The sequence below is a fragment of the Ambystoma mexicanum genome, chromosome 4p (assembly GCF_040938575.1).
Source record: "Ambystoma mexicanum isolate Mex_15411 chromosome 4p, UKY_AmexF1_1, whole genome shotgun sequence".
In the NCBI taxonomy this organism is placed as follows: domain Eukaryota; kingdom Metazoa; phylum Chordata; class Amphibia; order Caudata; family Ambystomatidae; genus Ambystoma; species Ambystoma mexicanum.
The window spans coordinates 1204247752-1204272835 of record NC_090927.1 but is presented as its reverse complement, the minus strand read 5'-3'; the positions used below and the strand labels follow the sequence as shown (position 1 = coordinate 1204272835).

The window sequence follows — 25084 nt, the reverse complement described above, 5'->3', positions numbered from 1 at the left end:
TGGTCTGGCTTTTTGTCCCAGTTTCATTAACAAGGGTGTCCTCCTAAACTTCTGTTCACCAGAGCAGAGTTTAGAAATCCATTCGAACAGTCCGTGACCTGAGTCACGTGACCGGAACCACTACCTCTTCACAGGCACTCCCAGTGCAGCCTCGCCTGGGCAGCCACTAAGGGCCAAAAACTAAGGGCAGCTCCTTAGGGCAGCTCCATTCCCTGTTTTCCCCGTTCGCCCGGGGCTCCCCAGCCAAGCCCTAAAACTGTCTGCAGCAACCTTCAGGTATGACAGGGTGATATTTGTTTCATATATTTAAATTCTGTAGCTGAAGTTTGGTGTTTGAAGTTCGGTGCGTATTAAAGTATACCCACTGTATTTAAGTTAGGTGCATATCTAGGGGATAGCCACAGTTCTGAACCTAGGCACACATCCACTCCATAGCCACTGTTTGAATTTAGGTGTATTTTTAGGGCATAACCACTATTCTTGCTGTGCTCCAAAACTAGCAAATGTATTGCATCTATATGATTTTTGAGGGTAGCCCATGTACTGCATTTGGATTAATTCTGATGGTACCCAATGTATTGCAATGTATTTCATTTAGATGAATTTATGAGGGTAGCCAATGTATTGCATTTAGATTATTTTAAGAGGGTAGCAAATGTATTGCATTTAAATGAACATTTAGAAGAATTTTGAGTGTAGTTCAATGTATGGCTCTTAGAAGAATTTTGAGAGTAGTCAATTATATTCGTATTGCACTCAGAAGAATCTTTAGGGCAGCCTGTGTATTACACTTAGAAAAATCCTGGTATCCTATATATTGCACTTAGAAGATCTTTGAGGGGAGCCAACGTTTTGCACTTATTACAATTTTGAGGGTAGCCAATGTATGGCACTTAGAAGAATGTTTGAGAGTATTCAACTGTATTTGTATTGCACTTAGAAGAATCCTTAGGGCAGCCTATGTATTGCACTTTGTAGAATTTAGAGGGTAACCAATGTATTGTATCTAGTGGAATGTTGAAGTATAGACAATGTATTGATTACGGTACTGCTGCCCTCTGCATCCTGTCTCTGTGTTGAAAGCATCCTACACTCTGAAGCTTGCCACTTTACTAATCAACCCAACATGGGCTCCTTTCCCGCATACCTCCCAAATACCACACAAGCCCTAAAGGGCCAGCCACTCTACACACGAAACACACAAACCATACATCCAGCACAACAAACATCTGCAAACAACAAACAATCACAGACACTGGGATTTAACCATCTGGACACAACAAGTCAGTGTGCACAAGCAAAGCTCATTTAGATAGCAGATGCACAGAGGCAAGATTCCCCTGGTTCTGCAAGTATCAACAGATGAGCACAATCTCTCTCCTATCCCTCTTTTCTCACTAAACCAACCCACCCTCTTTTTTACAGAGCCGTGTGAATGCCTGGAGACCATGCAAATGGTACCGGTGCACAGTATAAGTCAACTTAACATAACAGTCCACTTTGAGTTGATTACTAATCCCTATTTACCTTAGAATACAATACTTATTAAAGTTATTAACAATGATCATTTACATAAGACAAAGTATAGTGGAGCTATATCTACACAACTTTCTGTAATATTCACTGTCGCAATGCCTCAATTTGTTTAATGAACTTTTTCGCATAAGGGAAACAGACTGATAAGGCTCGACCTCAGGGTAAGATTCAAAATCGAGGTATTGTAAATAAACAACAGAATTCAGAGCACAAAAGTCAAGTGTAACCAGTGCAAACCATGGTAAATATGTAACGTTATAGACAAAGGATAATGTTGGTACTTAACTTTCAATGCTGGCACCCTACATGGTTAATTCTTCTGAAAAAAAGATTAATTAAGAGTGCTTACATTGCAATTATTTAAACCACAAATAATGTCACCTCTTGCTGGGGCTGTTTGACTCAGCTCTCCAAGACTAGAAATTTGCATTTTCCCACCGTAAATATCTAAGTGCTAAATTGTGAAAATATATTCTAAAAATCATGATCTTACTAATACAGCTGCACTTATCTACAAAAGGTATTTACTTGGGTTTTTAGATGTTACTTTAGGAAAATCTAACAACCCAAATACACATGTGCCTTGCTTTCACTTTTGTTCTTTATGGGAAATGAAATAAGAAGACGTTTTGGAAAGATTCTTTATTAAATAGATTGCTGTAATCAAACTATCGTCAATCTACAGAAAATGTCCATAATTAATTGTTTTTCAATTCAGCAATTTATACAAATACATAACATTTGGAAATCATGGGCATTGATATTCTAAATATATTTGACATTTTATATACCTTGATTAGGTACAACAGCAATACTAGTGTTTGAAGACTTTTTAACCGTTTCGATAGGTTAAAATTGTTTATATCAATATAATCCAATTCAGTTTAATTTTCTCACACAGCTGAATAAATGGAAGTAGTTGATACTAAAAATCAAATAAGTTTATTCCATCAATTGAAATAATTACATCAAACGTTGGCACTTGGTTGCAGAGCAGTGTCTTCATTATATCTGTACATTTTACATATATGTTGGACTAAATCTACAAGATCAGGGTTTCCCCCTAGCCTTTCAATTTCACTGTGTAGTTTGGATTCAAGCTCTTTCAATGTTTGCCTGGTGTATTCAAATGAACCTATCTTTTCTATATATTCCACAAAATATTTTTTTATGTGTATATTTTCTGTCCGCTGGCTCAGTATGTTTTGCACCACACTACTTTCTGGTCGTGACCATATTGCATGTACAGCAAGAAACGAATATTTTCCCTCTGTTAAATCTTCACAAACAACATTGTTCTCATTATACTCTTTACAATTTAAATTTGTATAATCATCAATTATTTGGAGATATAGGGCTAGTGTATTAAGAAGTGGCTTTAAATCACGTTTATCATCTGAGAATAATTGCATGAGGCCTACCGTTAATTCCAAAAGTCCTACCGACTTCAGTAATACCATAGCTTTATATTGAGCTTCTGTCGGACACGTGTAGGTATCTCGCCAGTGAATATCTATACCTTGTCCTATGTGGAGATCTAAAGCCACCTCTATGAATACTTTCATAGCGTCTGGGTGACAGAGTGTTAGAATCTTTTGAATACTGAGTAAATATGCATAATTCGCTGCATTTATTACAGCTGCAATGCCATATACGCTATGCGCCACTGGAAAGCCTTTTCGTAACTTTGAGTTATCTTGAATGTCGTCTATCATCAGAGAGCCATTTTGAATCATTTCTGTCACTTTAGTGATTATCTGAAAAATAAATATATAGACAGGTAGTCAAAAAGAGGTCCTATTCTAATACACATTAAAGAACTACTATTGGAATAAACATGAAACTGGACATAAATATGGCAAATACGTTTTTTCAATATGTTCAAATTAATTTCCATGAACAGAGAAACAGATGATGCGAAAACCTTTGACAAATATTCAGATTTCAAACCAATAGCAAAAAAATATGTTAATAAAACCTTTACCATGAATACCATTACAATATTCTTCTGTAGAGTAGTACAGACATACCAAACTTTGATTACTAAGAGGCTTTGATTACTAACCAATAGACTTAATCAGTGTTAATTAACAAGCAATAAAAAATCTACTCTATAATGCATTACTGTCTCTATGTTTATGTTTATGTTTATTATTTCTATTGCGCACCAGGTACCCAAAGGCTTAAGGGCGCATACAAACAAAGAAGCAAACAATACAAACAATTCTTAGAACAGGAACAAGAATGAGCAAAAGGGAAGTGTGTCCTAAACACAGTACAAAACAAGCAACAGAAAGACATAACCTAGAAAACCGGCTAAAACCTCATAAGTGATCAAATAATCAAACTACAACCAGTCGATCGCCTAGGCATGTATTTACATAGTCTTAGGAAGGCCGTTAGGGAGCTGGACCCACACCCCACCAAGACACAATCTTTATTATCCTCTGTATTCCAGTCTCTCAGGTCCATCCTACAGAGGATTTTAAGATCTGATAGCCTGACCACACCCGGCCCTGTTATTTGTCTGAGCCAGCCTAAGACTTTAAGTCGTAAGGCTTCTTTGGGTTCATGTCCATCGACCTTGCTAATATTGGTGATGATCAAATTTCTCGAGTCCGAAGCAAAAACCTGAGTATTCGTATCTTCTATCCTAGGCATCCGGCATTTTCTAATGCGCAGGTTCTGGGAGGAGCCCAGCTTCGGAGGGACATTCGGTTGATTGTAAGCTTCTTGGCCCGATTTCTGTGCCACTGCTGTAATAGCAGCAGCTGGTTCGACAGAAGGAAAGACAGTGAGGGACTTTGTAGTAACGCTACTTTTATTTATCGGAACACTAAGTGGTGTCTGAACTACCTTACCACAGTGGTCCGATTGCGAGGCCTTATCTAGTAGCTTTTTTTGAGGGTTAAATTGACAGGCCTTATCCAGATTGTATGTCCCAGTTCCAGCATGTAGGCAAAAAGAATCATTAGTTTGTGAAGCTATATTCTTGCTCAAGGAGCTTGGATCCCCCACAGTTTACTAAGAGAGTTCACTAAGAGTCCCAAGTCGAAGGGGCTTTTACATAGCAGCAGCTCTTTGGCGATACTGGCCATAAAGTCCAGCCAATGATCGAGAATAGATTGTTCAAGAGATAAGGAGGGTGCCGGGCCAGCCTGCTCCAATTCCATATCAAACTGATTGGTGGAACCTTATGTACTACAGATAGGGGGAAAAAGGAGCTACTCCTGGCTCCTTGGAATTGGATGATGGAGACCCCCCTAATATGCAAGTGACTAGAAAGATGTTCCTTCCACAGGTATTGAAACACCAGCAGGGTGAGTGGCCCGCTCAATGTATGCGCAGCCCCTCTCTCCAGGGAGAACTACACCCGTGTGAGTGTGACTCCAGTTAGTCTGCCTATTTCCTCCCGCACTATAGCGTCAGAAGGCGGAATATGGTGCTCTGAGCCCTTTCCCCCAGGGGCCTGAGTAGCAAGCCCAGCATATCTCTCTCACCGGCCGCCGGGTCGCGTCCACACTGGGGCGTGTCTGCCCGATCCGCCAGCCAAGCCAAGCGCATGCCAGCCATGCACCCACACCGATCTTGACCCCGGACACCGTCTCTCGGTGCTGGTGGCTCCTAGTTCACCTGACCGCAGTCGCGTCCTCCTCGAGGGCCGTGGGGAAGCTTCGAGACGCAGCAACAGACGAAACGCTGAGCCGCGCCGGTTAGAGAAAGGCACCTGGAAATCCGCAGTACACGTCAAACCGCACGGCAGAGCCGCCGCTTCCGACGCTTCCTCCTGATGAGCAGCTTCCTCTATCTCCCTCCACCCCAAGCTCAGAATGCAAGGGAGAACATCAGTGGTCTTCTATCCCCCAGTTATTAGTGCAGTACACATGATCTGAGAGCCAAAATCCATTTTTCCAATACTTAAATATATCAAAAGGAACCTCCTAATAATCAAGACTATGGGCCTCCTTACGAGTTTGGTGGTTAATCAGTGGCAATCCATGGATTTACCATCAAAACCGTTGGCCATTTCTGTCACTTTGACATGTGGAAGTAACGCAGGAGTATGAGTGATGGCAAGGTGGTGTTAATTCTCATTTTTGGAATCCATAGGAGTCCATGGGGATTTTTTTTAGATTTACAATGAGCTGTAATTCTGCAATGGTGGATTTGCTTCCAGCTATTTGCCGGAGGTAAATCCTTAATGTAACCTCCAAAACGTGTAGAACGGTGGCACAGTTAATTGTCAGTAAAGTTTAGGTAATTGTGCTACTGAAATATTACTGACAATATTTCCCATAACACTGTACCTGAAATGAGGCCCTATGCCCTTTTTGACCATAACAGTGTAATAATTCACAGTAAAAATCAAAGGGACCAGACTGGCATGGACAAGCAGAATTAGGAACAAAAAAGGTACTTTTGAATTGCTGTGATGGTCCTTGTTCAAGGAGGTGATTTGTTTACAGTCCAATTCACTACCTGTCCTTGTGAACAGACTGTCAAGGACTTTATCACATCGTTGTTTAGTACCTATATTGGGTGGCTTGTCAGGATGTTGCGAACTGGACTCTTTGGGGTTCCAGACTCGACAGACTCCAGTCGTGGAGCACCTAAGTGAAGACACATTGTCGGGTACTCAGAGATCTGTTCCCTGCATCATGAGACATCTTCCCAGATTAATGTGGTGAAGGAAGAAAGCAAGAGCTGAACCAGATAGCTGGACTGCTTCTGTCGATGGCAGGTAGAGTACTCCAGGAGTACAGATGGTAATAGGAGAAGCAGGTAGGAACTCCTGGGGTACTTGTGGATGCAGGAATAGCTGCCAGGAACTCCTGGAGTGCAGATAGTTTTAGGAGCAGAGCAGCAAGAAAGAAAGTTCCTGCAGAAACTGCAAGGCAGGTGGGCAGGTGGACCAGGAGACGAAAAAGATACTGGAAGTCAAGCAGAGGAAAAGGACAGGGAGGAGGAGAGTGAAGCAAGGCAAGGTGCAACAGTGGAAGGGTGGGGGAGCACACGGCAGGTTAACAGATAAGATGAGACAGGCAACCAAAGGCTAGGCAAAGCCAAGGAAAGGCAACCAGCAGTACGCAGCTTGTTGCAACATGTCCATTTCAGGCTTCACAGGGTTTAAATCACCTCAGGGCAGTGAACTCAAGGTTAGGGCCTCGGTCATGGTTTTCAAGGCAACACAGGATGCCCCCATTGCGTACATGATGTTTGGGACAGAGTTCCTCATGTCATCATGCCAGGACTGTGCCCTCTGCTGCTCATCCACGTCTGGCCTGCCACCGAACCTCTGTGGAAGCCGGGCGAGCAGCCTCCAGCAAGGGTACAACCTCCAACCAGGTAAGTGCTGGGTGCAACGGTGAGCACAAGGCATGTCACCTTACCCTTTCCGCTGGGAAACCTGGTGCACTGTGTTTCCAGGGAAAATGCTGATAGAACTGTCACACCAACTGAGTAGCATGGACTTGAGTAGCTGGTTTCCAAGACCGATCACAGACAGCGTAACACTTCCAGTTGATCAAGAAGTACAGCCGACCATTCTGTAGATGGGAGTCGCAGAACACCTGGACTTTTAATTCAGGCTGACTGTCAACCAAAACAGATGAAGGTTTTGCAGGTGCATGGCCATAGGCATCTTCCCGGTAAGGCTTCAGTAAGGTGATGTGAAAGACAGGATGAACAGGTCACTCAGTGTTCTTAGGGTAGGCTTTAGAGTGGCAGATTCATACTGTACAGCCATACTCTATGGCCAATCTTGTACAGAGGTTCCTGCATCCTCTTTCTGTCTGCGATATCCTTTTGTGATTGTGCCATTTCCTGGAGGATCAGGGACACCTTCTTATGGACCTGCTGTATGTGCTGCACCAAGACATTGGGAGTAGGAACTGTACTTTGCGATGGTGACTGGAGTGGCAGGATCTTGTGGTGAAATCTGAATGTGCAGTAATAAGGTGTTCGTTTTGAAAAAAGAGTGCATAGAGTTGTTGTGTACGTTGTGTAGCCTGTATACTTCGTGACAAAAAACCTGTGCCATCTGCACAGTGGTAGACAAGGTGGGTAGAGAAATTACATTCTCTAATTTGGAGAAACTATCAACTATTTCCATACTGCAAGTGTTGCCGTGGGAGCACAGGAGCTCTACAATGAGGTCTTTGGCAACAGTATGCCAGGGATAAGGCGGTTTCTCTAAGAGTTGTTGCAATCCAACAAGCCGACTCTGGCTCGTCTTGGACTGGGCGCACACAGGACATGTACTCACCTACTCCAGCATCTGGCATGACAGAACGGGCCACCATAACTGCAGAGACACCAAGTATGTTTTGGCTTTGATTCTCTGATGCCTGGCAATTTGAGAATCGTGGAAGCAGGAAAGGATCACACAGCGAGCAGCCTCAAACAAGGGTACATCTTCCAGCCAGGTAAGTGCCGGGGGCGGCAGGGAGCGCCAGGAATGACACCGTCAAGCAGTATTCCCTTGGCCCCAATGCAAGACCCATATTTTCATTAAGTAACTGATTTATTAATTTTTTCTAATGAAAGAAGGTAACTGGAACTCTCCACAGTGCGCCACTATGTGGAAACTGTGTTGTAGATTTTGTAAGGACAGGACACAGTGTGGGTTCAGAGCCAACCGTTTCATCAGCAAAGTCCAGTTTACTTAGCATATCATTTAGAAAGGTAGCAAGTATGGACTTAAATGTCCCTAGGGACCTTTAAGGCAGGCCAGGCGGCCATACATTGTCAAATAGCTCTTAGGCTTGTTCTTGGGGCTTGACCGAGTTGTGCCAGGTTGGTAGACAGTTTAAAATGGGTTTAGTCAGCATCAGGATGTTTTAGGACCATTTCTCCCCAATTGATCAAAGGTGTCGAGACAGTGGAATTGGACTGAGGTGGTCCAGCGATGTGGTGCAGCCGTGCAGCTGTGATCGGCACAAATCGGGTGAAGAACAGACAGGGGATGGTCGAGTCAAGTTGGCTCAAAAATGTCCAGCAATTAGATGTGATTTCTCAGTGGCAATCTAAGGGGAAAAGGCTGAATCACACAGTGGTTATTGGTCGAGTCAGGGGCTCGATGACTCAACAGAGGACAAAAAAGCGGCGAGTGCCATGGGCAGCTCTGGGTGCGTGTAGTGGCATGAAATGTTTTCTTAGCAGTCAAAAGGACTTGAAAATGGACCAAAGCTGAAGAACAGAGTCCAGAGCTTCCCTTAAATTCTTGATGATGAGAGACCCCTCCATAGTGTCTGGGGGTAATGCAAGTCAGTACTCTGTACTTCGCAGCCATAGGCAGGAAGGTTTAAAGAGCATTTTCACTACTGTCACCATTAAGCAGGTTCCTGGGTACCAGCAGTCTCATTTTGGAGAAGGCGTTGTCCAGCCAGTAGACCACCCCAAATAGTCCTCGGGATGATTAAGGGAAGAGACTTTCTCATTTCTTTGAGCATTTATCTTCACCTATATGGATGAAGGCTTTGGGGCATACTGTACCCCAAAAAAAGTTCCAGGTCAAATTCTTCTTCTGTAGATTAAAGAAGATTCACCTGGGAAGTTGTTCTCATCCCCTTAAATAGTCACAGTGCTACAGTGTATTTGCTCCCTTTTAGCCTTCTAGAAGGGGTCCAGTACTGGCTGCTGTGTTTAGTCTTTTGCCTGGTGATGTCAGTCTCTGAATGCTTTGTCTGCTGGAAGTCGGAAGGGGGAGCACAACATTTGGGAGCCTGCCTTAGAAGCAGTGTTCCAAGCTATCCCCAGCAGGTATTTCCTGTTTTCTGATGAAGGTAAGAAGCCTTCCCAGAGAGAACAAGTGTAGTTTCCGGGCTGGTCCCAAGAGGTTGGATAAAACTCTTTTTTAGATGCCGATAGACATAAGGCACTGTGAGTGGGATGAGTCACTAATAACCAAGCTGTCAACTATATCACACCAATCGTCTTTGGGCTCCATACTTGTGGATTATAAGAGTCCACCGTGTCAAAACCAGACATGGCTTATATTTAGAGTTTCAACTGCTTCCAGGCTTTGGGTGTTCACAATTATAGAAATTTGAATCAGAGATGCCCATGGTTAAAGGAGGACCCTAGCTGCCGGAACATTGGATTCCATCAGTCTGATGAAAGGAATGTTTATGTAACTTTGCAATTGTCATGATGCCAGACCTCAAGGCAGCTGGTTAGAGGTGTCAGTAGACACATTCACCACTGCTTTATGTTTGCCTATGCTTTACGGTGGTCAGTGATAATGTCGAATGCAATAATGTCGACAGTCAAAATGTCGAAAAAAATAATGTCGAAAACCAATAATGTCGAATTTTTTCTACATTTTTTTGAATTTTTAGAAAAAAATAAATAAATATATATAATTAAAATGTGTTGAGTATGAGGGGTGAGAGGGTGGTGGGTGTGAGGAGGAGGTGGCAGGGGGGCGTTGGGTCAGGGGGGTTGGGGGGGACCCCCCCTAGTAAATGATACTCTTCTTGTTTATTTATTTATTGAATAAATAAATAAATAAATAAATATATAAATAATTAAAATGTGTTGAGTATGAGGGGTGAGAGGGTGGTGGAGGGGTGGGGGGAGGGTGGCAGGGGGGTGTTGTGTGAGGGGGGTTAGGGGGACTCTTCTTGTTTATGTATTTAGTGATAGTGCTAAATGACTTTTTTTTTTAAAAAAAATTTCTAAAAATTGACTCTTCATTATATGTATAGGTTTTCGACATTATTGATTTCGACATTTTTTTTTCGACATTTTTGTAAGTCGAATTTTTTTTTTCGACGTTATCACTATAAACCATGCTTTACAGCATGGAGCATTATGACTGGGGGATCTGATTAGCAAACCATGCTTTCAGAGTCAGATATAGCCGCATCATTTTGCATTAAAAATAATAACTGCTCAGGCTATTCAGCCCTCGCAGATACATTCTGTCACAACTGATGTGATAGGCAATGGAGTATGCAGATAATCCTGTATTGGGGTGGGCGGAGAGGGAAAGTGAAGGGAGGCTAATCGATTCCACCTCCAGATAAAAGGCTACCTATTAAATCTTGTCATGCAACAGTTTTTATTATACTTTTAATATTTATTTGCTTTTGTAAAGTCAAAGCTAAATCTTTAAACAGAAGAGGTGGGAATGGACATGCAATACACATCTCGATATTAGAGAGAAGGTCCGAAGAGCATCATCCCATCACTATATGTTAAATTGTGCTCCGCTGTCGCTACATTTACGTGGGCCTCACTCACACATTGGTGGATTGGCAAAGTGCAATCAATATGGGCCTCCAATTAAGCACTCGTAAGAGCAAGGTTCTATTATCACCTCCACCAACACCTTTTGAGAAGTGGCCCTGTGGTTTCTTTTTTATTTTGGAACAGCAATACAGCATTACAATGAATATACTTCCGTATTAAAACATAAAACTAGTCTTTTGGCTTGCATAGCCAAGGGGAAAAGCCAAGCGAGGGCTAACAGTTCCTTCTATGTATCAATCAAAATCCGTATTCAACTTTATTCGGAAAATAATCATCAATCCAACTGTGTTGGCTTTGTTAGTGACATAGGATTTACTAAGCTCTGTGCATGGTGACAACTCAGGAGGGATTTTAATGTCTTTATCCACAAAATAAGTAGTCGCTGCACAGACTTGGATGATTTAATAATACATTTGTGACCCCATTTCTTCGATTCTATGTAATTCACCAGGTTTCAAACCCCATTGTCATTTAACAGCATTGTTATGTTTCTTTTCTAATTGTATTTGTTTTTGCTAGACTACCAGAATATCTCTTTCCCTGCAAAGCCTTAACACTGTATTTCTCCCCAATTGATCAAAGTTGTCGAGACAGTGGAGTTGGACTGAGATGGTCCAGTGATGTGCTGCTGCCGTGCAGCTGTGATCGGCACGAATCGGATGAAAAATAGACAGGTGATGGTTGAGTCGAGTTGGCACGAAAAGGTCTAGAAATTAAATGTGATTTCTCAGTGGCAATCTAAGGGGAAAAGGCTGAATCACAGGGAGGTTATTGGCCGAGTCAGGGGCTTAATGACTCAACAGAGGACAGAAAAGTGGCGAGTGCCATAAGCAGGTCTGGGTGCTTGTAGTGGCTGGAAAAGATTTCTTAGCAGTCAAAACGACTTGAAAATGCACCATAGCTGAAAAACAGAGTCCAGAGCTGCTCCTTAAATTCGTGATGATGAGAGACCCCTTCCAGAATCTCCAGGGGAATGCAAGTCAGTCTGCAGCCATTGGCAGGAAGTTTTAAAGAGAGCCTTTTCATTACTTTCACCATTAAGCAGGTTCCTGGGTACCAGATGTCTTATTTTGAAGAAGGCTTTGTCCAGCCATTAGACAACCCTAAATAGTCCTTGCAATGACAAAGGGAAGGGTCTTTCTCCCTTCTTTGAGCATGTATCTTCACATATATGGATGAAGGCTTTGGGACATACTGTACCTCCATCAAATTTGGTCTCATCCCCTTAAATAGTTACCCTGCTGCAGCAGATGTGCTCCATTCTAGCCTTCTAGAGGGGTCCTATCCCGGCTGCTGCGTTCAGGCTTTTGCCTGGTGATGTCAGTCTCAGAGTGCTTTATCTGCAGGAAGTCGGAAGGGAGAACACGAAATTTGGGAGCCTTAGAAGCAGTGATTCCAGCTGATATTTCCTGTTTTCTGATGAAGGTGATAGAACAAGTACAATTTCTGGGCTGGGCCCAAATGGTTGGACAAAATCCGTTTCTAGATGCCGATAGACATAAGGCGCTGTGAGTGGGATGAGTCACTAACAACCAAGCTGACAATTATATGACACCAATAGTATTTGGGCACTATAATTGTGGATTTTAAGAGTCCACTGTGTCAAATCCATACATTGCTTATATTTAGAGTTTCAACTCCTTCCAGGCTTCGGGTGTGCACAATTATAGAAATTTGAATCAGAGATGCCCCTGAACTGTACCTGCCAGACTACCACTATATCTCTTTTACCTACAGAGCCTCAACACTGTACACTGTTTCATTGAAGTAAATTACCTCATGGAAATTACATTACTTCGCTGACATTACATTGTGGCAATACAAATAATGATATATATATATATATATATATATATGTATATATATATATATTATTTGAAAAAGAACACTACAGAAAATGGAAGGTTAAACCAATGAAAATGTAAAGTCTACAAACATTAGAAATTATAATACTAAGGTAGCAAATAATAAAATAAAAATATTTTTTATTCAAATCAAATATCATGGTGACCTTATCTCATCCTGTTTTTTACAATATTTTGCTTTTAAATTAAATGTTTTATAGATGGAAGTGATGTAATGTGTTGAGTGAATATTTGTTTGTGCTAAATAATAATGTTAAAGTGTTTTTATGTATGTTTACAATATGTATTGGTTCACACATAACTTTATTCGGTTTAAAACCATGAAAGCAAAGTTGCATCACGATATATAAAAAAAAGAAATTGACACCAGCAATACACACGCTGCATTTAAACATAAAAACCCAATACTTTCCTGAATAAAATCAATTAAATATTTTTAAAATCTGAATTCATCTCATTACATACTATAATTCATTAGCAGTCATTTTGTACATTGGCCCTTTTTCCTTTAGGTTATACTTTTTTGCAATGTGTAATTACGTTTGCACTGCTTTTGTTACTATTAAAACTTTCTTATTTAGTAAATGTAATTTAGTGCACATATTACATGTTAACATTTTTTCTGCAGAATAATGACTATTGCACTTTACATGCTACTAGCTTTGTAAGTTATAAATGTTGTATATATTACTATTATTTGTTGAAGTAAATGTAACTAGGTTTTACTGTATATGGTATTTGAATATTTTTTTAGTTGTTTTGTGTATGTTTTATTTTTGTTTATTGTTTACTAAACTTTATATTTGCAATATTAACATGTAATTTCTATATTTTTATTGTTTTTATATGTAAAGTATGATACTGAAATGTATTGGAAAGGATTTAGGAATTTTTGCCCTGAAGATGGAATTAAGATCACTGCCCATAGGTGCTTTCATCCCTCCTATTTCTCCCTCTGACGTGAATCAGGCAATATGGGAACAGCAAAGTGGCAGAGCCCCAGGTTTTGACTGTATACCATCTGATTTGTTAAAGAATGATCATGCTATTTGGATCCCCTTTCTTACTAAGTTTTTAAGCAGTGTTTACACTATGAACTTACCCCGCAAAGCTAGAGGGAGGCGACCATCTTACTGATCCATAAGAAAGGAGACAAGGACCAACCGTCCAACTATAGACCCATTTCACTGATCGATTCCTTAATTCCTTAGCAGAAATGTATTCCTGAATTATTCTACATCGTCTTGAGGATTGCGCTGCTAAGTTAAACATCCTTTCTTATGCCCAGGCAGGTTTTTGATCAGGGGTTTCAACAATCGATCAAGTGATGCGGCTGGTCCTAATGTTACAAAAATATGTGCGGCTGGATTCTCAACGTATGCATCTGGCATTTGTAGACCTCCAAACTGCATTTGACACTGTCCTAAGAAACCTTCTATGGGAAAGTTTGGATGATCTTGGCGTCTCAGTAAGTCTTAGTAACGCCATCAAGTCTCTATAGCCCAAGAACAGCGCATACATCTGTTGGGGTGCACGAGGAGAAGCTACTGACTCAGTGCCCATTAAAATCGGAGTAAGGCAGGGCTGTGTCCTGGCCTCTTTATTATTTTCACTGTACATTAATAACATAGTACCAGTATTACACGCGGCGGCAAAAGATGCTCCTAGCCTGGGTAGACATAAGTGGAGCTTGCTTCTCTTTTTACAGACCATGCAGTTTTGTTGGCCAAAACACCTGCAGGTCTACAACATCAACTCCACACATTTGAGGCCTTATGCAACAGCAAAGGCCTGCGTATCAATTTAACTAAAACCAAGACCATGACATGCGCCCCTGTCTGGCGTCTTTCTCGTGCTGTTGTAAAATTCTTTCTGAATAACCATCTTCTGGAAACTGTTGACTCATTTGCCTATCTAGGATTGACCCTGTCCAGTAATGTGAAATGGGTTCAGCAAATTGAGAAGAGCTCTCTGCAGCACGATTGCAGGCCTTGCATCTCACCTGGAAGGAAAAACAGTCTCAGTACACCTCAAGATTATAGGGCTCTGGCTATTCCAGCCATTACATATGGTGCTGAATTGTGGGGTCATTGTTCTTGGCCCACAATCCAAATAATGCACCTACTGTCCCGGTGACCCTGGAGGGTGGACTAATATAAATAAAATATGTCATTATGCTACAACCTGTGCTATACTGGTTAATAATCTGGAATACAGAGGTGCTCATACACAAAGGCCTGGCAGAGGTGCTGCTTAGACCTGGAGGAAAGTTACTGTCATGGTTTAAGCATGTCAAGACCATGTTAAAAAATATTGTTCTCAAAGATCTGTGGGAAGATCCTACGTTTCGCATTAAGTACAAAAGCAGCACTAAGAACCATTTTAATGAATGGCTCCTGGACAAGATCATTGACACATGCTTTTAAGGACAACTGGCAGTCAATTACAATGGAGTCAATACAACCTTGGGTATGGAATCTTACCTCGACTACTGAATAATTTCCAAGGCGAAAAGCGTTTTCACCTAGTTTTACCTAGGCATTTTACTGTTTGCTGAGTTCACAGCTAAATGGGACAAGAATTCGTCCTCTTTGGGGTCTATCATGAGTTGGGCGGTATCCCAGCAGCAATTGCACTGGGATACCACCAGCGCAAATAGAGTTACCGCAGCTCGGTCCGATGCTATTAGTGCCGGATCACGAGTAGCGGTAAGGCAGTAAATCCTCATTCCCCATTGGGTTCTCTGGACTCAATGGGGTTGGAGGCGCTAATAACGCAGAAAATGCCCTCTCCACCGGCACATTCACCTTGAGCTCAGAGCTGGAGGTGAATGCGTCCTGGCAGGACCAGACTCGTGATTGGGCCAACCCTTAAATGCAGCAGTAATAATATTACCGCCGCATTTAAGGGGTACCACCCAACTCGTGATGAGGCCCTTTGTGTCCTTTTTGTACCACTATGATAGAAGATGAACTCCACTTTTCCTTCATGTGCACTACGTATAACATCGAAAGGTCAACATTGCTTAAACCTCTGTGGCTCCAGCTGCACTCAAGAGAAACTGGCTCTGCCCTTGTTTCTATGAAATTATGTTCCACCTATTCTGACTTTGTGGCGGTTTCCACTTTTCTTAATATTGCTTTAAAAAAAAGAAGCATGCTCTTAAAGTTACTTGGACTGGTGCTGAGTTGGGCAGAACTGATAACCATCTGCACATTAGGCATCTTCAGAACTTGCCTGCGATGTATGAGGATCTTCTATTTTTTATTGAGTACAAGCTTCTGGAGTTTTTCATATGATCCTGTTTTAGCCTTCAAGTATTTCATCGTTGCATCAGTGTATGATTTGTTTTCTTTTATGGCGGTTCTCTGCCCAAAAAAATGTATGTTTTATTTATTTATTTATTTGTATACTGCGCCGAATGCCCACAGGCATCAAGGAGCAACAATTACACATTAGGTACAAACAAAAAAGACAGGACAGTCAGATCGGGAGAAATGAGTTCAGGGCCGGTTGTGCCTCATTACTTAAACAGACGAGTTTTGAGACTTTTGCAGAAAGACTTCAAGCTTGTCTCAAGTCTGAGCGGGGAAGGAAGTGAGTTCCACAAATGTGATGCTTTTACTGGAAAGGATCTTCCTCGGCCATTTGCCCGTTTGAAAGCGGGGCAAGACACCTGTATCTGATTTGAAGAGCGCAATGTCCTGACTTGGTTGTACCCATGAGTCCATGCTTTGAGGTATGATGGAGCTGTTCCGAAGATGCATCGGTGTATCAGAGTGCATGCTTTAAAGTGTAGGGGTTCCTTTATCAGAAGCCAGTGAAGGTCCCTCCTGTGCTTGGAGATGTTAAACCTTCTTGGAATCTGTTTAACAATGCGTACAGCTTCATTCTGGAGAACTTGGCATTTTTTCAGATTGGACATGGAGGCTCCGATCAGTAACGAGTTACAATAATCGAGCCTCGATAGTACAATTGCTCGGGCAGTGATGGACTAGTTTTTTTCTGTAATATATGGACGAATACTTTTAAGCAGACAAAGGTAGTATTTACAGTTTTTGGTTATCTGGTTGATGTACGCATCTGTATTAAGTGATGCCTCAAACTGAACGCCTAAGGTTTTCACCTTGTTTTGTACTTGGATAATGCTATTTCCAACGTTGAAACTTTTATACTCAGTGCTCAGTTTGGCCCGGGCCTGCCGGGATCCAAAGGTGAGAAGCTCAGTTTTATTGCCATTCAAGCAAATATCAGTTTTTAGACATCTATATGTCAATTTGTTCATATACCATGTATAGGACATCAGAGGTGTAGTTACCACTAATTTCCAGAATCAGCTGAGTTTCGTCGGCATAGTTTGTAAATAGCACCCCTAGTTCCTCCAGAAGCAAGCATAGTGGCCCGTTGTAAAGATTGAACAGAACGGGCGACAGGCACGCTCCCTGAGAGACACCACATCTGATAGGAGCCGGTTGTGAAGAAGCAGGACCCCACTGAATTCACGACTCTCGATTTGCAAGAACGGAGTGGAACCAATCAACCGCATCTTTGGAACAATGTCCAAGTTGGGATAAAGAATGTTGTAGGCATTTGTGGTGCACCAAATCGAAAGCCGCTGATAAGTCCAACAAGACCAGCAGCCCAACTTTCCCCTCGTCCATGGTTTTCAGCATGTGAGACTGTAAGTCGGCGAGAGCTGTCTGTGTACTGTAAGATGGTCAAAATCCTGATTGTCGGTTATGAAGGATACTGTTAAGTTCAACCTACTTTTGGAACTGAGAGGAAGCTAGTTTGTCTTGGAATTTGAGGAGAAAGTTGCCATTCGTAATTCGTCTAAAGTTGCTCGGTTCTTTAGGATCAAGGTTAGGCTTCTTAAGGAGAGGAGTGACAGTGAATGTGATGATGATGATATTGAAATGTTTATGCATATTTTGGCATAGTAAATGTATGGTTCATTTACTTTTATTATTTAGAAAATGTTCTGTGTATTTTACTTTTTGTAAATTCACTTTTTTGCAGGAATTATATCTTTGTATATTAAAAAGTAAGTGTGGTTTTATAGTAATTTTGTATTACAAAAAGTTACATTGTTTTAACATTTATTATAGGTATACATATAATTTACTTTCTAATAGATTTGCATTTTATAAAATTACGTGTTTCTTTGAGGGTAATTATTCTTATTTTATGGTCATATCTTATGCTTTCATGTTTGTGCGTGAGTTAAGGTTACCATGATATTTGATTTTAATATTATATAATTTTAGTTTATTGAAAAAAGTGTATTATGTTAAATTAATATTATTATTTTTAAAGTGTTTAGACTTTACATTTTTTTTCATTTAATGTAAACTCTTTTATGAAAAAAGTTGTTCTGATAATTTAAACGTTTTTTATGATTACATAATTTTGATTTTTAGTGGTGTGAAGTGAGTTTTTATAATTTGAGATTTATGGTTGAATTTGTAGACGTATACAGTGAGTGTTGGTACTTTAACTTCCTTAACGTTATTCTGATTGTTTGTACACTTTACTTTATGTTAGATTAACCTTAACTTTTTATTCCCACTCGTTCTGCACTTTACTGTTTGTAAGATTAACCTTAACTCTGGATTTAAAAAGGTTTGTTTTGTTTATAATGTATTTTTTTGTGGGGAGCATGGTGCATAGCATGTGAGCGCATGTAGAATGAGTATCTGCTGTATGACGGCATTAGTGTATGGCATATAAGCCATATGCTTTACATTTACTACAGAGTGCGGTGGAGTGTCTTGGCGGTGAGTGAAGCCAATTTTCTACAGACCGGAGTCTGCTTACAGTGGCTGTAACTTGGAGGCAGTGCTTAAAGCCTCTTACTCAGGTGGAGCCGCGGGCGGAGTGCGGTGGAGTGTCTTGGCAGCGAGTGAAGACGCTTTTCTACAGACCGCTGTCTGCTTACAGTGGCTGTAACTTGGAGGCAGTCCTTAAAGCCTCTTACTCAGGCGGAGGCGTAGGCGGAGTGCGGTGGAGTGTCTTGGTGGCAAATGAAGCCGCTTTTCTACAGACCGGAGTCTGCTTACAGTGGATGTAACTTGGAGGCAGTGCTTAAAGCCTCTTACTCAGGTGGAGCCGTGGGCGGAATGCGGTGGAGTGTCTTGGCGGCGAGTGAAGACACTTTTCTACAGACCGGAGTCTGCTTACAGTGGCTGTAACTTGGAGGCAGTGCTTAAAGCCTCTTACTCAGGCAGAGCCATGGGCAGAGTGCAGTGGAGTGTCTTGGCGGCGAGTGAAGCCGCTTTTCCAGGGACCAGAGTCTGCTTACAGTGGCTGTAACTTGGAGGCAGTGCTTAAAGCCTCTTACTCAGGTGAAGTGTCTTGGTGTCTGGGTGCGGGTTCTACGGTGGGGGTCATTTCCATCTACTCCTGTTTCCCGAAGCCGGGCACTCTTTTGAGACATCATCTCCTCCATGTGAAGCGTACCTGTCATTGTAAATAAACTAGCACCCTGCTGGGGGTGGAGATACAAGCACTGCTGTTGGTGTTGAGAGGGCTGGTTGGGAAGGGGTAAGAGCCTCGCCCTGAATGTGCTAAGGTCCCTCTGCCCCCTTACCCTGCACCAGGTGAGCCTGAACCCTACAGTTGGCTGCATTACCCAATTATTATATTTGAACTAAGGGGGTTGGTGACTACGGACCAACTCCCCTCTTGCCCTAATTCACTTTTACATGATTCGTAACACACAGGTGGGCTTAAGGAAACTTTGTTAGAGCGGTGCTCTCTGATTTTTACTCCTTGGACCCACAACCAGTCACATCCTACTGGGAATGAGCGTTGTTTTAACGTCACCCTGGCCTGCTTGTTGATTCTTCAAAAGTAAGCCTTTGCCACGTGTGTTTGGGCATTTTCAGAAGTGTGTGCTAAAAGCCATCAGTGCATCCATTGGGCTGCCGGTAATTAGTGACTGTGTTGTATATTCTATTGGAACTATGAAGCCAAACGTTGACCCGAGACAAGGACTACGTAGTCACACGCTAATGAGAGGGACGCGTCTACATAGCCCGACTCTCACTAGGAAAGCACATAGAGCGGTGCCAAAAACAAAAAAGGGGAAGAAAGATCGGTGGCCTAATGGGGGTAGCCACCCTAATTGTCAATGTAGAATTTCAGGTTTCTTTTCTGGTGTGGGTAACGCTTCCACGCAAATATCAAAATGTACGGCCCCCTCTTCCCCCTTCCACAGAACATGGGGATATTGCCCCCTGATACCAATGTTCCTACAAAGATTGTACTTGCGCCTTCACTGTGTGCTGACGGTGAAAGTTGTGCGCTGCTATCATGTTCTATGCAGTCTCTGGACAACAACGGTTTGCTACTTAATCTCTGCAGGACCTTACAGGGCAACCCTCAAGGTAATGTTCACTCGGCTAGGGCTGACAATATAACCCATTTGTCTACCAGTCCTAATCAAGTTGCCCTGGCTTTGGAAATGGAGGCTGCTGGAGCTGCTAACTATGAACTTGAGATATCGGGCAAAGGAATGATATGTGCCCCATTGGTAAAGTCAACAAGCTGATACCCTACCTTAATGAGTTAACTTCTAAACTGGATGCCCTGTTGGCTCTATGTTCAGCAATTGATTCTGACCAATGTGACCTCAAACAAAAAATGTTGACTTATCTGGAACTAAACATGGAGCACAAGACATTTAGCTTAGCTCATTCCCAGACCTGTACACATACATGGGTCGCCCCAAATGCTCCCTCAGGGGTATATACCAATATGATTCATGGTTGAAACTCTCATTGTGACTCCGGGGGTAGGGGTGGACCAGTGACTACGATTACTGATTCTCCTGATGTGACTGAGGTGACCAGGAATACCCAAGACTCAGTCAATATTGCGGCAGGGAAGGAGGAGGATGCACTGGAAGTCTTGTGTGCAGAAATATCAATAATGGTGAAATCCCCCTGCGTCTACGCCATCTATTATTGCGAGGATGTTTGAGCATCTAGAAGAGTCCCTAGCTGTGAGTAGTGGGTCTCTCGCTGATTATTTTGTTTTGTTGAGGAGATTTTAATGCCAAATGTATCAATGAATTATCCTGTGACACATGCAGAAATGTGGTTAATCAGTGCACTATGCTGCAAGGTAAAAGCAATGATAGTGGACAAGTTCCTGAGAACCTGGGACTTGGTAATGTTAAATGGCCGGACCAGGGGTGATATCCCAGGAAATTAGACGTGTACTGGGAATAAAAGTCAGTCAATTTTGGATTATTATTTTGGGAATAACGCATGCCTTATGGCCGCTATTGAATTTAGGCTGATCACAATATATTGGCCCTTAAACTTTACCTCGGTTCCTCCCCCACTAAGTTTCAGGGAGGGGTTGGGATGTCTACTAACCATGGGGTTAGCCGCATACATTGGACCATCAGACAAATACATAAGAGGGGTGAGTATATTGCAGACCTCCCTAGTGAGGTTATTGAGAGTCTGGGTCTGCTGGGTCCTAATGATATTGAGGCATGGATGAAGGAGACAGCAGAGACAACTGGTTCCTGTGCTAGGGCTTCATTTACTAACTGTGCTAAACCAGCTAACAAATTTGATAGTGCTATTAGAGATGCAAAACGTGAAATGCTTTGTAAACCTAGGGTAGTCTAACGTACTAAGCTCCCAGAAATGGAAAGGTTCCATAGGGTGAAGCACATTAAAAGGGACAATAAACGTTGGCTTAAGGGTTGGAAACTCTCCCTACAAAATACCCACTGGCAACATATGTTTATGTTGCTATGTAGTGGTAACCCTAAGAATATATGGGCAGCATTAACAAAGGCCAAAGTTGATCCCAGATCCAAGATACTAAATCCTATACAGGAAGAAAGGTGGATTTACAACCTCAGGGAGAGAGGTGGTATGTCAGTCGATGCTTCTCCGCCCAGTTTCCTGTTGAAGGGTTGGCAATTGGAAATTGGGGTAAATGCTATTGAAAATGTCATACGAAGTCTTAAGGATTCGAAGGCCCCTGGGCCTAATGGCCTGGCCAACGTGGTACTAAAGCAGAATCCAGGCGGGTGGGCTGGAATACTTAAGATTCTATATGATAACGTGTGTAGAGAGCAACTGAGCCCTACCTCGTGGCAGCAGTCAGTATTGGTTCCAGTGTTTAAAAAAGGGGACAGGACCATGCCTCACAATTACAGACTCCTGTCACTTCTGGATATCTCTGGGAAAGCCTTTTCTATATTCACACTCAGGGCCCTGCAGAGTTGGGTAGCAAGCGCTCAGCTATTGAACTTTACTCAAACAGGGTTCAGGCCTGGATGCAATACCGTACATAACCTGAGGATTATGGATGTGCTCTTCCGAGAAGCTTCTGCCACGGGGGTCGGGGGGACATTATATGTCACTTGAGTGGACTTTCGAGCAGCCTTTGACGGTGTAAACCGGGGGGGAAGTTGTGGGCCAAAATGGAAAAATTGGGGTGTCCGGCATGGCTAAACACCCAAGCCAGAGTTCGTCTAGACGACCTGGGCACCATTTCACAACTGATGCAGATCTTTAGGGGGGTTAAGCAGGGTTGTACCCTGGCCCCTTTCCTGTATAACGTATATATGGGCAAACTCCCCAGATGTTTTAAGTCAGGGGTTGGATGTTTCCCGAGGATTGGTAATTTTCCTATCCCATGCATGTTAAATGCCGACGATTTGGTTATGTTTAACCGTACCTTATTGGGTGCTTGTGCTTTGTTCGAAACCCTAGTTAGTTATGTAAAAGATAACGATTTAACAATTAACAAGGGGAAGACGAAGGTAATGACAATCTCGCCTAAAAGAATTAAGCATTTGAGTTTTGGCACCAGCTTAGTGACTATTGATTATGTGGACCCAAACCCTTACCTGGGTCTGGAGGTGAGTGCCAATAGGCTTTATAAGGAAATTAAAGAGGCTAAGGTCATAAAGGCCCAGCGTTTGACCGCACTAGTAGGAAAATGTGCTATTAAAGCAGCTGGCTATACCTTAGATGGAATAATTGCCCTCTGCACACAGTTCTTCTGCCCGATGGTACTGTATGGATTGGAGGCACTCTGTATGGGTGACAATAAGTGGTTAGATTGCCTAGAGGGTTTCTTTTGGAAACGCCTACTAAAATTGAGCCCTTCAACCCCTATGGAGTATGTCCACTTGGAACTGGTTGTGGTCTCATTGAAGGGACAATTGATGATGAGACAAGGTGTATTGTATATAAAACCCAACTCCCACTCACGCTGTCAACTACTGGCTACTTTATGTGACTCAGGAGGTCTTCTCAATAGGCTAGCGAAGTTGAATATGGTAATTGTAATTGGTCATTTATTACGCGCTTAATACCCAAAGATTTCTAAGCATGGACCCGGGGATCGAACCTGTGTTGCTCCGCGTTGTCTTGCTTCCAAGGCGAGCGTGTTGCTCCTGAGCTATCCTCCCGAGACATGTCTAGGATGTATGAGAGGATTGGATGGTGCCCTGATTTTAAACGAGGTACTAGGGTCCACATACTGAACCAAGTGTTTAAAAATAAAATAAAGAATTGGGATTGGATCAATAACTACTCACACCTGTCTACTCTAACCAACTATAAGTATGCAGCGAGTGTGACACATACATATCTACAAGAACAACGATATATGAGACAATGTCCTTGCCCTGCAATGCAGACTTTCTTATTGAAACTACAGACAAATCAACTACCTTTACTAATATTCCTTGGTGCTAGGCTCAAGATACCAGAAGCTGACAGGATATATCGTATATGCAAGGTACCTGGGGCCCTAGAAACGCCCAGGCATGTCTTCACAGAGTGTATAATACTGCACTTGTCATACGTGACAATTTTGGGCAGCCTGGTGAATGATTACAAGGCGATAAAACAAGATGACATTTGGAATTATTGTATAAAGACGGAGTCTGAAAGAGTCAAGATACCCTTGTTCCGCCTGTGGTGTCTTATTTCTAAAAGCCTCCCTGATGTAAATTTGGAAAGCTCTGCTGAAGAATACTTGAAGATGGGTATGACATAAGCCATTGAGTTCCTTGCTTAGGTGTAGGGTAGGGATGTGCTCTTTTAAATTTTCTTATGTTGCCAATTAACTATCTTGTGTGTGGCCTGCTTGGCCGCTCTGAATCATTTTAACATTTATTTATAGAGAGTCTACCTAAATGGACCCTCGTCGTTTTTTTCTGTAACATCTTCAATGTACATTTGATATTTTATTGAATTTTTTTTTTAGAATTTTTATAAATATCATGGTCGCCATGCAGATTGTTACTCACATTAGTAAAGCATTGCTCCTGCCCATCTGCTAGTTCTGCGAGACCATGCCGTGCCCCCGCACACGAGCAGAGTGAGCTCCTGACAGAGCTCAGAGCCTCCCTCTCTCACTGGGAGTGGGTTACTTTTCTGTTTCATCTCTGCCTATCCTGAAACCCTGTAAGGTGCAGGATCTCTGACTGCAGGTGACGGAGAAGAGTGTCTGGTGATGGGAGGGCAGGGGCTGCCGATGCAGGGCACGTGAGGGGATTTGCTTTGGGGTGTGGGTATTGGCGAGCGCAAGGGTGGAGAAGGTAAAAGTAGACGGTGCAATGGGGTGCACAGTCAATCACAGAGCAAAAGAATGCAGGCTTGGATCTTAAAATACAGCTTGATTGACTGTGCATTCCAGCAAGGGTGCTAATGTGTTATAACATGACATGTAAGCCCCACGCTAAGTTATTGGTTTGCTGCTTCATGATCATTCACTGTGAATGCATCACATTACACTCACAGAGTTTCTACATCTCAACCATAAAGCTATCAAATAATCCTCTACTTGCTCTTTTGAGTCAATCTTTTAGGGGTGAGCACATTTCATTAGATTTGTGTAATTGGTTGGCATTACTCATGAGTTTTCCATCCTTATTATGGTTAAGATATTCTAAATTCCAGCACCTTTTAAATATATTTATGGTTGAATCTCTAGTTTGAGCTTATCACTCTGAACAAATACTAGTAGAGAACAAGTGCCAGTTCTCCACAGTTCGCCAGGGTCTCATGATTGTCAGTCTTTGATTTCTCAAACATTAATATTTTGGAATGGTGCTTTGGATGAGCAGATTTTGGGGCAGTGTTCGATATAGCCATTGTGCATTTTTGGGACACAATTTGTCTATTTAATTTTCTCATTTTACTTACTGTTTGTTTTAAGGGCCTGTGTCTCCTCCACAAGACTGCCTGATAATAGAATAAGGTATACCCAACACTGTGTGCCCAGCATGCTTCTTTTATTATGGCAGATAGGTTTTAAAGCACATAATGTATATAAGTGAAAAAACATTTGTCAGCTAGACAAGAGAATGAAACACTTGTAAAAATAATGAACTTTCTATAGTATGGAAAACTAGGGCAACATTTTATAGGGCCTCATTACGA

General features: G+C 42.2%; 1 protein-coding gene across 2 annotated transcripts in view; it reads right to left on the bottom strand.

The window, feature by feature from the left end:
* Window positions 1-2225: 2225 nt before the first annotated feature.
* Window positions 2226-25084, bottom strand: part of LOC138452671 (geranylgeranyl pyrophosphate synthase-like) — a 182975-nt gene continuing 160116 nt past the window's right edge. For both annotated transcript variants that reach the window (XM_069605025.1, XM_069605026.1), the window contains one exon: window positions 2226-3293. In XM_069605025.1, coding sequence (XP_069461126.1) covers window positions 2505-3293 — 789 coding nt within the window. In that variant the 3' untranslated portion in view covers window positions 2226-2504. The remainder of the gene's footprint in view (window positions 3294-25084) is intronic.